At 42.2% G+C, this 13001-nt stretch overlaps 1 protein-coding gene across 3 annotated transcripts in view; it reads right to left on the bottom strand.

Moving 5' to 3' along the window:
• Nucleotides 1–12622, bottom strand: part of HMGCLL1 (3-hydroxy-3-methylglutaryl-CoA lyase like 1) — a 180337-nt gene extending 167715 nt beyond the window's left edge. For all 3 annotated transcript variants that reach the window (XM_065913225.1, XM_065913226.1, XM_065913227.1), the window contains exon 1: nucleotides 12435–12622. In XM_065913225.1, coding sequence (XP_065769297.1) covers nucleotides 12435–12542 — 108 coding nt within the window. In that variant the 5' untranslated portion in view covers nucleotides 12543–12622. The remainder of the gene's footprint in view (nucleotides 1–12434) is intronic.
• Nucleotides 12623–13001: the final 379 nt, after the last annotated feature.

Below are 13001 nucleotides of genomic sequence, written 5' to 3'. Positions count from 1 at the left end.
CATCTTTGATTATAATTAAACATATATCTTTTATGCCAGTCATAAAGTCAGTGAATTTGGCTAAAACTACCTGAGTTTACACTATGAATGGATTTTTAGCACATACAAACTATTTTATTCTGTAAATATTTACCAGAATTTAAGTATTTAAATCTTCTGGATAATAGAAAAGGTAAATGTAGTTTCACCTTTTAGAAAATCTCAGTCTATTCCAAATATTACATATTTACTAGAGGGATGTTTCCGTCTATTTGATCATCTTTGATGGGGAACAGAGCTTTGATGCAGAAAACAAACGTGGGTTCACTGAGTGCTACTTAAGAGTTGGGGTTGGCAGGGGCAGAAGTGAAGGACACAGAGAAAGACATTTAAGGAAAGTTTCATCACTAGTGAAGGTGAGTATCCATCTTCAAATCAAGGGTGAAAAAAAATAATAAAGCAGTTTATAAGATCAGGGGCCTTTATTATTTTTTCTTGTAAAAGAGGAAATAGATATATGAAAGATGAGCTAATTTTTAAGATTAAAAAAAAGGGAAGATAAACTGGATGTCTGAGGCAGCTAAGGATATAAGGAAGAATACAAATCCTGTTTAAGGCATTCATCTGTTTTTACCTTTTAAGTGTAGTCTTGACAAAATAAAATATTTCCAGAGGTTAATACAGCTCATCTGTGTAGCAGTCAATTTGAATCTCCTACTTAGTCTAACAATCATGAGACCAGGAAACCACATTCATGTGTTGATTTTACTGTGAGGTCTTCAAGCAGGCTGGACAACCACTTTCAAATCAGAATTGCTGCTAAAAATGATATTCTCCACATATATGAATTTGCTTGATCTCTTTTAAATACCATCTGCTCCATAAGCGTAACACATCAAATTATACGTCTGCACAGTCTAGCCCCTTGGTTGATGAGGGAAAATCAAAAGAAATAAAAATAAAAGCTAAGCCTAGAAGAGGAAAATGAGGAAAGGAGAGAGGGTCAGGGAAAGTTGCAGCCCAGAGTGAATAAGCAGAAAGGAAGCCAGAAGACTTGGAGGAGCTCAGAGCTAATGAAAAAAACAAGAACACTGGGTTGGGGGAGGGAAGGATGAGAAAGCCAGCTGGAAGGAGAGAAGCAAGGAAGAGGGAAGCCAACAGAAATCCAAAGACAGAAAGTATTGCAGAAGGAAGGGAACAGGAAATTTATTGGAAACCAAGTTGTTTTTCCTTTTGTATCCAATGCAGTTCTATTCCAGGCAGAACTCTATTCTCCCCCTCAGAGAGGGGAAAAGGGAAGTCAAAACTCATAGGAGTCCGAGGGCTGGAGCCAGGAGCTCTCCAAAGACAGACTGGAGCAAAGAGGAGCCAACAGCAGACCCTCTAAAGCAGAGACTGGGACGAAGGAGGAGCAGCATCACCCAGCCCAGCATTTCCCCAAAGACAGCTGAGGCAAAGGACAGCGAGCGACGCTACTGAATCAGAATTTCTAGAACATTTAATAAACGCCTCAGTCGACTCCTCTCACCAGCAAGGTCAGCAAACACTGGTAGACTGTGAAAAGTGGGGGCTCTAGAACCTCAGCTGCCTGAATTCACCTCCCAGATCACTAACTGAGCAGGTCATGTAACCTGTGTCTCAGTTACTGTATCTATAAAGAGGATTGTTATGAGGATTACGTGAGTTATTGCATGTCACAGAGTTAGGCAGTGTCCAGTGCCTATTAAATATGAATCAGGAATGAATCCAGGCAAAGCAAAAGATAAGATTGTAAAGAAGAGGTTAATAAAAAGAAGAAATTACTGTTACCAACTTCACACACATTAAGTGGAAAGATCCAAAATAATCTTACATCAATAGAGATAAAATGTAATAAAGGAACTATCTACTTAATCACTCATTTATTCAGTCACTCATTTAACAAAGTTTATTGAACTACATCATACATAAAAGGAAGTAAATAATAGTATACTGCTTCTGTAAAGACAGATACTTAAGTTAGGCATAATAATAATTTTCATGTTTAAAAAATATCTTCTATATCTTTCCCAATTTTAACTTAGAGTAAAAACCAGTGTAAGTCAGTTTCTCTGTAAAATCTTATTTTTTAATGAAACAGACAACTCTTTCTTCATTTTTTAAACTTTAAATTGTTTTTCTATACAAACTTTAACCTATAAGATGAATAAGCTCTAGGAATCTAAGGTATAGCCTCATGATAGTTAATATTATACGCTTGAAAGTTGTTAAGAGGGTAGATCTTAAACAATCTCACCATAAAAAAAGTGACGGTGATTTCTTTTAATTAATTAAATGATGATTAAGTATGGGGTATGATGCAGATATTAGGCAAAATTATGGTGATCATTTTGTAATATATGCATATCAAATCTGTACACCTTAAACTTACAGTGTTTGATGTCAACTATATCTCAATAAAGCTGGAAAAATAAATTCATAAGTTATTAGCGTCAATAGTTTGCATATTATCTGGAATATAACCACTTCCAAAGCTTTATAACATGGTAAATGAATATAGTTTTTACAATTCAAATTATATTGCAAAATTAGTGCTTTTTATATTTCCACTGTCTTATTGTTAGTCTTTCAATTAGCTTCTCCAGAACAAACTTCTCACTGAGAACCAGAAAATCTGGTGAGACTGCATGCTAAGTCTTCAGTTTTGTTCAACTCTTTGCGACCCTATGAACCATAGCCCACCAGGCTCTACTGTCCATGGAATTTTCCAGACAAGAATACTGGAGTGGGTTGCCATTCCCTTCTCCAGGGGATCTTCCTGACCCAGGGATTGGACCTGTGTCTCCTGTGGCTCCTGCATTAAAGGTGGATTCTTTCCTGCTGAGCCACCAGGGAAGCCAGAAAATCTGGTGAAAATTAGTGAAAAACTCCTTTTGATAGCCTTAGGGGCTTCCAGGGGTAGGTTCACTTCAGTGGCCAAGATACCGTGCAGAAGAAAAACATAAAGTGATTAAGGCTAATTTTCAGCATGACTTTCCCCCTTGAGGCATTCACCAATTCTAACGTAATTAGGTGAAAAGCTAGGATGAGCATCAGAGCTCCCAGGAGCCTAAGAGATTGAGGAGGAAATATTTTTGAGTTCAGATCCCAAAAGGAGAAGACATTCTGGTAAACACTCTAGGGCTTTAGTCAGAACCCTGAAGGATGACAAGATAAAAATTAGGACGACAAGAAAAAAGAAGCCCTCACAAATGAAGTAGGTCCAGCCTTGAATCAGCTAAATATATGATTGCCTTAAGATAAGCTACCCTTGTGACTGAAGAACAACAAAAGCTACCCGTGCACTAATTGCCTGCTAGAAGCAAAAGATAACTCTTCCTGTTCCCCACACCCCGCAGGACTATTGCTGTTCAGCTGCTCAGTCATGTCCGACTCTTTGCGACCCCATGGACTGCAGCACGCCAGGCTTCCCCGTCCTTTACTATCTCTTGGAGTTTGTTCAAACTCAAGTCCATTGAGTCGATGATGCCATCCAACCACCTCGTCCTCTGTCGTCCCCTTCTCCTCCTGCCCTCAATCTTTCCCAGCATCAGAGTCTTTACCAATGAGTCACCTTTCACATCAGGTGCTCAACTGAAGCTTCAGCATCCGTCCTTCCAATCAATATTCAATGTTGACTTCCTTCAGGATGGACTGGTTGGATCTCCTTGCAGTCCAAGGGACTCTCAAGAGTCTTCTCCAACACCACAGTTCACAAGCATCAATTCTTCAGTGCTCAGCCTTCTTTATGGTCCAACTCTCACAACTGTACACAACTACTGGAAAAACCATAGCTTTGACTATACAGACTTTTGTCAGCAAACTGATGTCTCTGCTTTTTAATACACTGTCTAGGTTTGTCATAGCTTTTCTTTCAAGGAGCAAGCGTCTTTTAATTTCATGGCTGCAGTCACTCTTCACAGTGATTTTGGAGCCCAGTGAAATAAAGTCTGTCACTGTTTCCTTTTTTTCCTATACCTTTTTGCCATGAAGTGATGGGACCAGACGCCATGATCTTAGTTTTCTGAACGCTGAGTTTTAAGCCAGCTTTTTTACTCTCCCCTTTCACTTTCATCAAGAGGCTCTTTAGTTCCTCTTTGCTTTCTGCCAAAAGGGTGGTGTCATCTGCATATCTGAGGTTATTGGTAATTCTCCAGGCACCCATCAGAATGACTATTATCAAAATGACAAGAAATAAGTGTTGGTGTTGTTAGTGAGGATGTGGAGAAAAGGGAAACCTTGTGAACTGGTGATGAAAATGTGAATTGGTGCAGCCACTATAGAAAACATTTTTGAGTATGAAGGTTCCTCAAAAAGTGAGAAATAAAACTAACATATGATTCAACAATTCTACTTCTAAGTGTTTATCCCAAGGATAGGAAATCACTATCTCAAATAGATATCTTCACTCCCATGTTCACTGCAGCATTACTTACAATAGCCAAGAGGTGAAAACAACCCACGTGTCCACTGATGGACAAAGAAAATGTGCTATATATTTTTAAAAAGGCGCATTACTCAATTATAAAAAAGAAGGAAACCATGACACATGCTACCAGATGGGACCTAACGGCATTATGTTAAGCAAAATAAGTCAGAGAGAGAAAGACAAACACTGTACTATTTCACTTACACATAGAATCTTAAATAAAGAGAGAGAGAGAGAAAACAGGCTTGTGGTTTCCAAAGGCAGTTTGTAGAGGGTGAGGAAAAAGAGGTGGAGGAACAGTTAATCTTTTCTGGAGAAGGACAGTATGACCGAAAGTCTCAAATTTTGTCTACAATATTTTCATAACAGGTGTGTAACTTAAACTGAAAAGCTAGTAGGCTTTCCAAGAGGGAAGATAAATGAAAGAGACCCACTGAAGATTTGAATATTGGAATGATTAGAGATGAAACTTAAAATAACTGATAAACATTCAAGAATTCTTGATAAGATGGAGAACTGTGGCAAAGAACTAAAAACTGGTTTCAGAAACAAGGTAGAAATGTAGTAATAGAAAAATATAACTAAAAATTAAATTAACAGCAAATTAGACAAAGCTAAATTGGGAATTAGTGAAATGGAATATACTTGAGAAAAATATTCAGATCAAAAATGATAAGAAAAGATGAAAAATACAAAAATGAGTATAAGAAATCAATGGGGCACAACAAAATGTTCTAAGATTCTTCAAACTGTAGGCCTAAATTGGAGTTGGGGGTAAAAAAGAAATAAGCAATATTTGAAAACAACTGGATGAAAATTTGCCAAAACACCTAGAAACCAACAAGCATCAAGTTATAGATCCAAGAAGCACTATGAGCCACTATCAGATATGAAGAAAACCACCTCTAACACATCATAGCCATACTGTTGGAAACCAAAGATAACAAGAAGAGAACTGAAGACAGGTTATCATCAAAGGCCCAGAAATGAATAAAGCCAACAGCTGCTTTCTCTCATTTGCCCCTGGTTTCCATTTATCTATTGAGAAATCTGCATTTTGTATGGTTGCCATGTCATGTATCCTAATTCTTTATTTGGAACATATATTTAAACTCAATATTCATTATATTTATGCATATTGTATGTGTGTATACATAAATGTAATTTCAAGCAAATAAGAACTTTAAGTATCACCACCAGATTTTTATTAAAGAAAATATTAAAGCACACACGTTAGGGTGAAGGGGGAATAATTCCAGATGAAGGGATGGATCTTTAGAAAGTAATGAAGAGCAAGGAAATGGGAAATACATGCATAAATGTAAATGTACATTGACTGTATAAGTATATAGTCCAAATACAGGATGTAGAGGATGAATACATACAACAACATACGAAGGCACTAAGAGGAGTTACATTTTTAATACAGAACTAACTGATATGGTATTTTAACAAGTCAAGTTTGGATGTTGACACCTTATAGGTAACAACTAACAGTACTGTAGAAACAGTATGCCACAGGCTATCTTCGTGGAGGTTCCCTGAGGTTTCCGGCTTCAAGGATGCTTGGCCTGCACCTGGGATCCTGCCCGGCCCGCCCCTCGGAGCCAACCCTGGGCACGCCTCACTGCCCCTCGGGCGCCTCCGGCCCCCCCCCCCCCGCCCCCGCCCCGCCTCCTCCGGGTCCCCCCACCCCCCACCCCCCGTCCTGTCCCGCCCGACTCAGGGTCCCTCCGCCCCGCCTCCCAGTCCCCTGCCCCCTCCAGGCCACCCCCCCCCCCCGCCCCCCGGCCCCTCTGGGTCCCATCCCCCCGCCCCCCTCTGTGTCCCCCCCCCCCCCCCCGCCCCCTTCGGGCCCCCTCCAGACCCCGGCCCCTCTGGGTCCCATCCCCCCGCCCCCTCCGGGCCCCCCCCAGCCCCCGGCCCCTCTGGGTCCCATCCCCCCGCCCCCCCTCCGTGTCCCCCCGCCCCCCCCTCCGTGTCCCCCCGCCCCCTCCGGGCCCCCCCCGGCCCCCGGCCCCTCTGGGTCCCATCCCCCCGCCCCCCCCCCGTCCCCCCGCCCCCTCCGGGCCCCCCCCAGCCCCCGGCCCCTCTGGGTCCCATCCCCCCGCCCCCTCCGGCCCCCCCCCCCCCCCCCCCCGCCCCGGCCCCTCTGGGTCCCGTCCCCCCACCCCCTCCCGGCCCCTCTGGGTCCCATCCCCCGCCCCCCACTCCGTGTCCCCCCACCCCCTCCAGGTCCCCCACCCCTCCTGCGCGGCGCAGCCCACGGGCCTTTCCGGGCCGCCCGCCGGGAGGGCTGCGCCGCCTCGCAGGTGCCCGGAAAGGCCACCGGGCCCGGGGCGGCCGTGGCCGCCAGAGCAACCTGGAGCGCTAGGCTCCGACGTCTGCCTGTCCGTGTCTTACTCTGTGGACGGCGGTTCTGTGGCTTTGAAAGACTTTGCCAGCTTTCACCAGTCTCCTGGGCGAGGGAACATGCTGAGAAACGGATGGAGCTGCAGAACTAAGGGGGCGGCCGCACCGTCCTTCGGGATATCAGGAAACCGGACCCTGACGACGGGAGCCTGGGCTGAATGCAAAGGAGTGTGCGCTACACCTGGAAAAAAGTGTCAGTCAGCCACTACTGGAACTGCACACACCGGCCACTGACAAAAAATGACCCCATGTGGGTGACTTCATTGACACTCACTGCCTGAAAGAGCAGGTGAAATCCATCAAAGACGGGTGAGCACTGAATGAACCAGTGCAAGATGGGGGCCCCGAATCTGGCATGGCAGAGTACCCCTTGATAAACACACCCTGGGAAACACTGTAAGGATAACGAGAGTGAGAGCTAAGCCTTAGGCTGGCTCCATGTCACCAAGACAGTGCATGCATGCTTGGATTACCTCCACCTTTTCTGTAAGTTCTACTGAAACATCTACTTAAGTTCTTTTCTTAGGATCATTCCTTCAAATAAATTGGTACACCCCCCCCCCCCACAAAAAAAGAAAAAAAAAAACAGTATATAACCACCAAGCTAATGCAGGGGGAAAATGAATTTTAAAAATTACATAATTTCAAAGAAGTCATAAAACAAGTAAAAAAGCTGACATAAGGGGCCAAAGAACACCTGAGTCAAACAGAAAACAAGCAGTGGGATAGGCTGGTAGTTTGTGTTTTATTTTTGACAATTCCTCCCCACTGACCCTAAGGTGTTTATTAACAGCTGCACACTGTTAACCAAAAAGGATACAGTCACTTTAACCTTTTCACTAAATTTAAACAAAAATATTATATATTCAGGTTAAACTCAAGTGATCCTTTAACACTAAATACTTAGAATCTTAATTTTTGCTCACAGCAAATGTAACTTAAAGGATCAGGATAAAATGTAAAATAACTATAAACTTAATCTCACATAATCTACAATTGTGTCTTTAAAAAAACAAACATATCTAAAATGCTGTTTATGATAGAATTTAGATCACTGGAAATTTTATTGCTGTGATAGCATATTAACATATAAAGAGATTTACTTACTGCTTAAGTCTCCTTATTAATATAGAAAGAAATTTAGTTACTGAATCAAACAAGGACTATTTTACAAGAAAACTTCATTTTATTTTTATTTATTTTTTTTTTTTTTGGCCTTTTTTTAAAATTTATTTTTCAGTGGGTTTTGTCATACATTGATGTGAATCAGCCATAGAGTTACACGAATTCCCCATCCCGGTCTCCCATCCCACCTCCCTCTCCACCCGATTCCTCTGGATCTTCCCAGCCCAACAGGCCCGAGCACTTGACTCATGCTTGAAACCACCAGGTAAGCCAGCTTCATCATATCCATTTTAACTGAGATGAATAACAAAAAATAAAATAGACCCTAAGCGATAGCTTGAACCACAGAAGGATCAGTTTTGACCTCCTGGCCTATTAAGGAATTCTTCTGAAAAACCAATACCATTATCAAAAAAGAGAACAAAAAAAAAAGAGAGAGAGATCTAAAGAATTTTATTATGTTGAGCTATTGTAGTGTAAGCCTTTAATGCACATTGACCCATTTTATATTTGGTAATAAATTGCTAAGCTCCAAAAGAGTGTATTTGTACTTACAAATACAACATTATATTTTATCTTAATAATTTATTGGTAGCAGAAAAGAGTCTAGGTTTTGAACCTTCTATTGACTAGCACAGATTCTTCCAAAACAGAGCACTCTGTCCCAATTGCAGCCAAATTATTTCAAAACTTAGGGGTCCTACCCATGATTCCCTCTACCATATTTAGCAGTGGAAAAATAGTTAAGCTCATTTAACAAGCTCCAGAATCAATTTTCAACTCTTTCCCCATGAAAGTATGACTAAATTCGATCAGATGAAAAGATGATAAGACACAACCTAAATGTCCATCAACATGTGAATGGATAGAGAAGATATGGTACACAAATATATATACATATACATATGTATGATGGAATATTAGTCAAAAAATGAATGATAATGAGACTTGCAGCGACACGCATGCAACTAGAGAATCATACTAAGTGAAGAATTAATAAGTCAGAGAGACAAATACCATATGATCTATCACTTATATGTAGAATTTTAAAAATGATACAGATGAAATTATTGACAAAACAAATATACTCATAGACATAGAAAACTATTTTACAAATACCAAAGGAAAAGGGGAGCGGCATAAATTAGGAACTTGGAGTTAATAGATACACACTACTATATATAAAATAGATAAACAAGCTCCTACTGTATAGTGCAGGGAGCCATAATCAATACCTTGTAATAACCTATAGTGGAAAAGAATACAAAAAAAAAAAAATATGTATGTATATAACTGAATCACTTTTCTGCACACTTGTAAGTAAAACATTATACATTATAGTTCAATTTTAAAAAGGTAAAACATGAACAGGAATAATATCCAGCTCTCAGCACTAAGACCAAACTTTATCGACATCCGTCTTAACTGTCATCACATTGGAATTCACATAAAAAAGATTAGCATTGCACTACAATGTGCCAATCATTGTTTTGAACCCTGAAAAGTGCTAAGAAGGAGTTCATGGTCCCCATATACTTGAGATGTTTATGCTCTAAAAGGGTAAACCTCTATTCTTTTGTTCATTCAACAAGAATTCATCGGCCATCAAAAACTAATTGGACATTTTGTTCATTGCTGAGAATTTTGTGGTGGAATTTTTCCTTACTTTTATGATGCTTACAGTCAGGTAGGGAATTAAACATAAAATGATAACAAAAATAAATATAGTAATTCATATTATATATAGTGAACAGTGCACTGTGAAATGTAAGATAACAGGAAATGCTTACCTTGAGAGTCTGAGAAATTAAAATCTGCGTTAAGATCTCAAGGTTAATTAGTTGAAAAGAATCTGTCAGAAAGGTAAATAGATATAGGCCCTGTTTCCAGAGGAAAGATGATTGGAAAACTCAAAGAAGGACACAGTGGCAAGGATAAGAAGACAGCTTAAGACAATGTTGCACAGTTGCCAAGAAAATATCATCTGAGCCTTCCAAGAATGCATTAAAGGTTTTGCTTGCTATTCACTCTTAAAAGCACTGAGAATTCACAGAAGGTTGTGAAACAAGAGAACAGCATGATACCATCTGAAACAGAGAACATCTCTCAACTAGCTGCAGAAACAGTGGGTTGAAGGATGACAAGACTCCAGTAGTGCACTGGAAAGAAAATGCAACTTTAAAATCCATAGCAGCAGTAAGCTGGAAAAGCAGATGGATCTGAGAGACATTCAAGAGGTAAAACTGCAGGACTTAGTGACACCCTGGATATGACAGAAAAAAGGAAATGGACTCTTGGTTTGTGCTTCCAGGGCAGCATGAATTGTGATAGCATTCTCTGAGTTAGGAAATTGTAGAGAAGGGCTGCAGTTGGAAGAGGAAGAATGTGAATCTGATTCTGCAAATGTTGAGTCTGAATTGCTTTTGAGATACTCAAGTGATGATGTCAGGTGAGCAGATGGACATCAGGACTGGAGTTTAAGAGACAGAAGGCACTCCTAGTCTGGAAGACACAGATATACTAATAGTGTCAGATACTGTGAGTGTGGGTAAAAAGTCATGAGAAATCTGAATATTTACCAGACAGACAGAGGCCTCTGACCCAGTCTGGTTCCAGCCTGAGGAACCCAGAGCAAGAGGGCTGAAAGCAGTAAGGATGTTAAACGGAGAAGCCAGGGAAGGAGGCAAATTGCAGAGTGAAGTGTCAGATATCACTGGGAATTCAACAGGACAAGACCTACACTACAATTCCACAACATTGGAACCACAACAGAATTATGCAAAAAGTGCCACAGGAGCGCAGAAAAAGGATACTGACTCTAGGAAGAGAAAAGAGCTGATCAAAAGAAGTGATCTGTAAGCTGTGCCTGAGGAATGAATAGGAGTTTCTCAAGCAAATCAGTCCAGGCAATGTTAAATAAAAAGGCAGTGTTTAGAGAAGGTACAGCAATTTCTCAAAAAGGAAACAAAGCATCTTCATTAGGCTGATGAATATCCTAAAACCCTATTTCCTACATTCCTAGATCAGTCATTCTAGCCATTTTCAATTACCCTGCTTCCACATCCTAAAAGGGGAAAGCAGACATCCTTACCCAGCAGTCTAGCCTCTGTCATGGTCCCCAAACCCACAAAATCAGAATATGGGGTGGGAGAAGAGAAAAATAATATTAACATGGCAACAAAAGTCATATAAAGTCTCACACTTTTTGACTGAAATGTAAGGATTTCTGAGTCTGTAACAGTAAATATGAATGTTTAAAGTTATAATACAAAGATCAAAGGAGAAGACCAAAAAATTGAATAGAAGACATACAAACATATGGGAAGATAAAGACTAATTTTCCTTCTCTTGCATTGTCAGCAATAATCTTTGAGTTAGATGACCTCGGACATCTTTCAGGTAATGAGAAATCTTTGAAGGAATCCATGAATGCTGAACTCCAATCTGTAGACCTAAGGTTACAATGTCACATTGTGATACGTTGAGGATACACCTTTAATGTAAAACGATAGGAAAAACGGAGCCTAATATCACTATTAGAATAGTTGACTGGCTGATTCATGTCAATGTATGGCAAAAACCGCTACAATATTTTTTTAAGAAAAAAAAATTTTTTTAAAGACACAGACTCAAATTATGCTTACCCGCTAAACTGTTATATTTAATACAAGTTTTTATTTTGCACATAGATGTATAAAGAATAAATATTTTGCATCCAGCAAAATTTGAAAAATTAATAACTAAACCCTCATAGTCTCCTTCCCTTTTCCCACGCTTCAAAATTCACTTAACAACTACCACTGCTATTTCTCTGTGAAACTTCAAATTGTAAGCTCTTTTAAGAGAAAATCAATCTCTTTACATAGATTTTCTTCATTTACTTGCCATTTCCGGTTGAGAGTGCATTCAATTGCAGGCATGTGGCTTCTATTCACCGGCCCTCATAGCTGTCTTCAAATGGGATTTCAGGCATCACATGGGAATACATTTTGCTCTGAAATCCTTTGCTATTTACCATCTTCCCCCAGCTTGTTCAAGCGTGTTCAAGCATAAATACATTACAGATAAGGAATGATTTCCCCCCACCCTGTTCTCCTAGCCTTCTGTGTTGGCTTCCTTCCGTTTTTCTGCCTCACATTTCGACAAATTCTTCGCCTCTGTCACACAATAATAAGAGAATGGAAAGGAGAGACGCTGTCCTCAGACAAGTGCTGCCTATCACATGAAGCATCCTTTCCCAGGGAAAGGCAGAGAAGGAACACTTTCCTTCAGACCGCCTGCACGCGGCCAAGAGGGGTGGATTTAAAGGGTCTCCCCGAGGGGCGGGTCCGCAAGTTCACCCGCGGAGACGGTGGGAACCCTTTTCAGAGGCGAGGCCTTCACGCCGCACAACCGCCGCAGGAATGGCCCCGGGCGGGGAGGCGCCGCGGCGGCGGGAGAGGAGGGGACGCCCCGGGCCGCGAGATGGTACCTGCGCGGGCTCGAGCGCCCCTGCCACTGAGTCCCCGATCCAGAGATGCTCGCGCAGCAGCTGCTGGTAGCTGAGGCACTGCTTCACCGCGCAGGGCACGTTCCCCATTGCGGGGCCCGGCGGCGCGGGGAGAGGGGAGCGAGCAGGCAGCGGGCGAGGGACGGGGCCGAAGCCCAGGGACGCTCCGCGTGCGGGCCTCCGGGCGCCTCCCGCGCGCGCTCTGCGCACTGCGGCGGCGCCGCGCGGGACGCCGACGGGCACCTGCGCACACGCGGTCCCCCCCGCGCCCCGGGCCCGCCTGTCACAGCCCGGCGCGCGCGTTCCGCACTGTGCGCGCACTCGGGGCTGGGAGCCTTGGCGCACACCTGCACTTACTGGCTTCCCATGGGGTTCGGACCCCCCAGAAAAAGCAAGGGTTAGGTCTCCACCAAAGGAAGAGCATCTGTGTTTTCTTTGGGGAGTTTGCTCATGCCCACGTATGATTTTTCCTGCCCCGTGTAGACTTGCCTGGCCTTGAACTCACCTGAGTTTATCTTCATGAGAATAAGCTTGACAGATGCACACTGC

This window comes from Muntiacus reevesi, chromosome 20, assembly GCF_963930625.1.
Source record: "Muntiacus reevesi chromosome 20, mMunRee1.1, whole genome shotgun sequence".
Lineage (NCBI taxonomy): Eukaryota > Metazoa > Chordata > Mammalia > Artiodactyla > Cervidae > Muntiacus > Muntiacus reevesi.
This window is presented reverse-complemented; position numbering and strand designations above follow the sequence as displayed.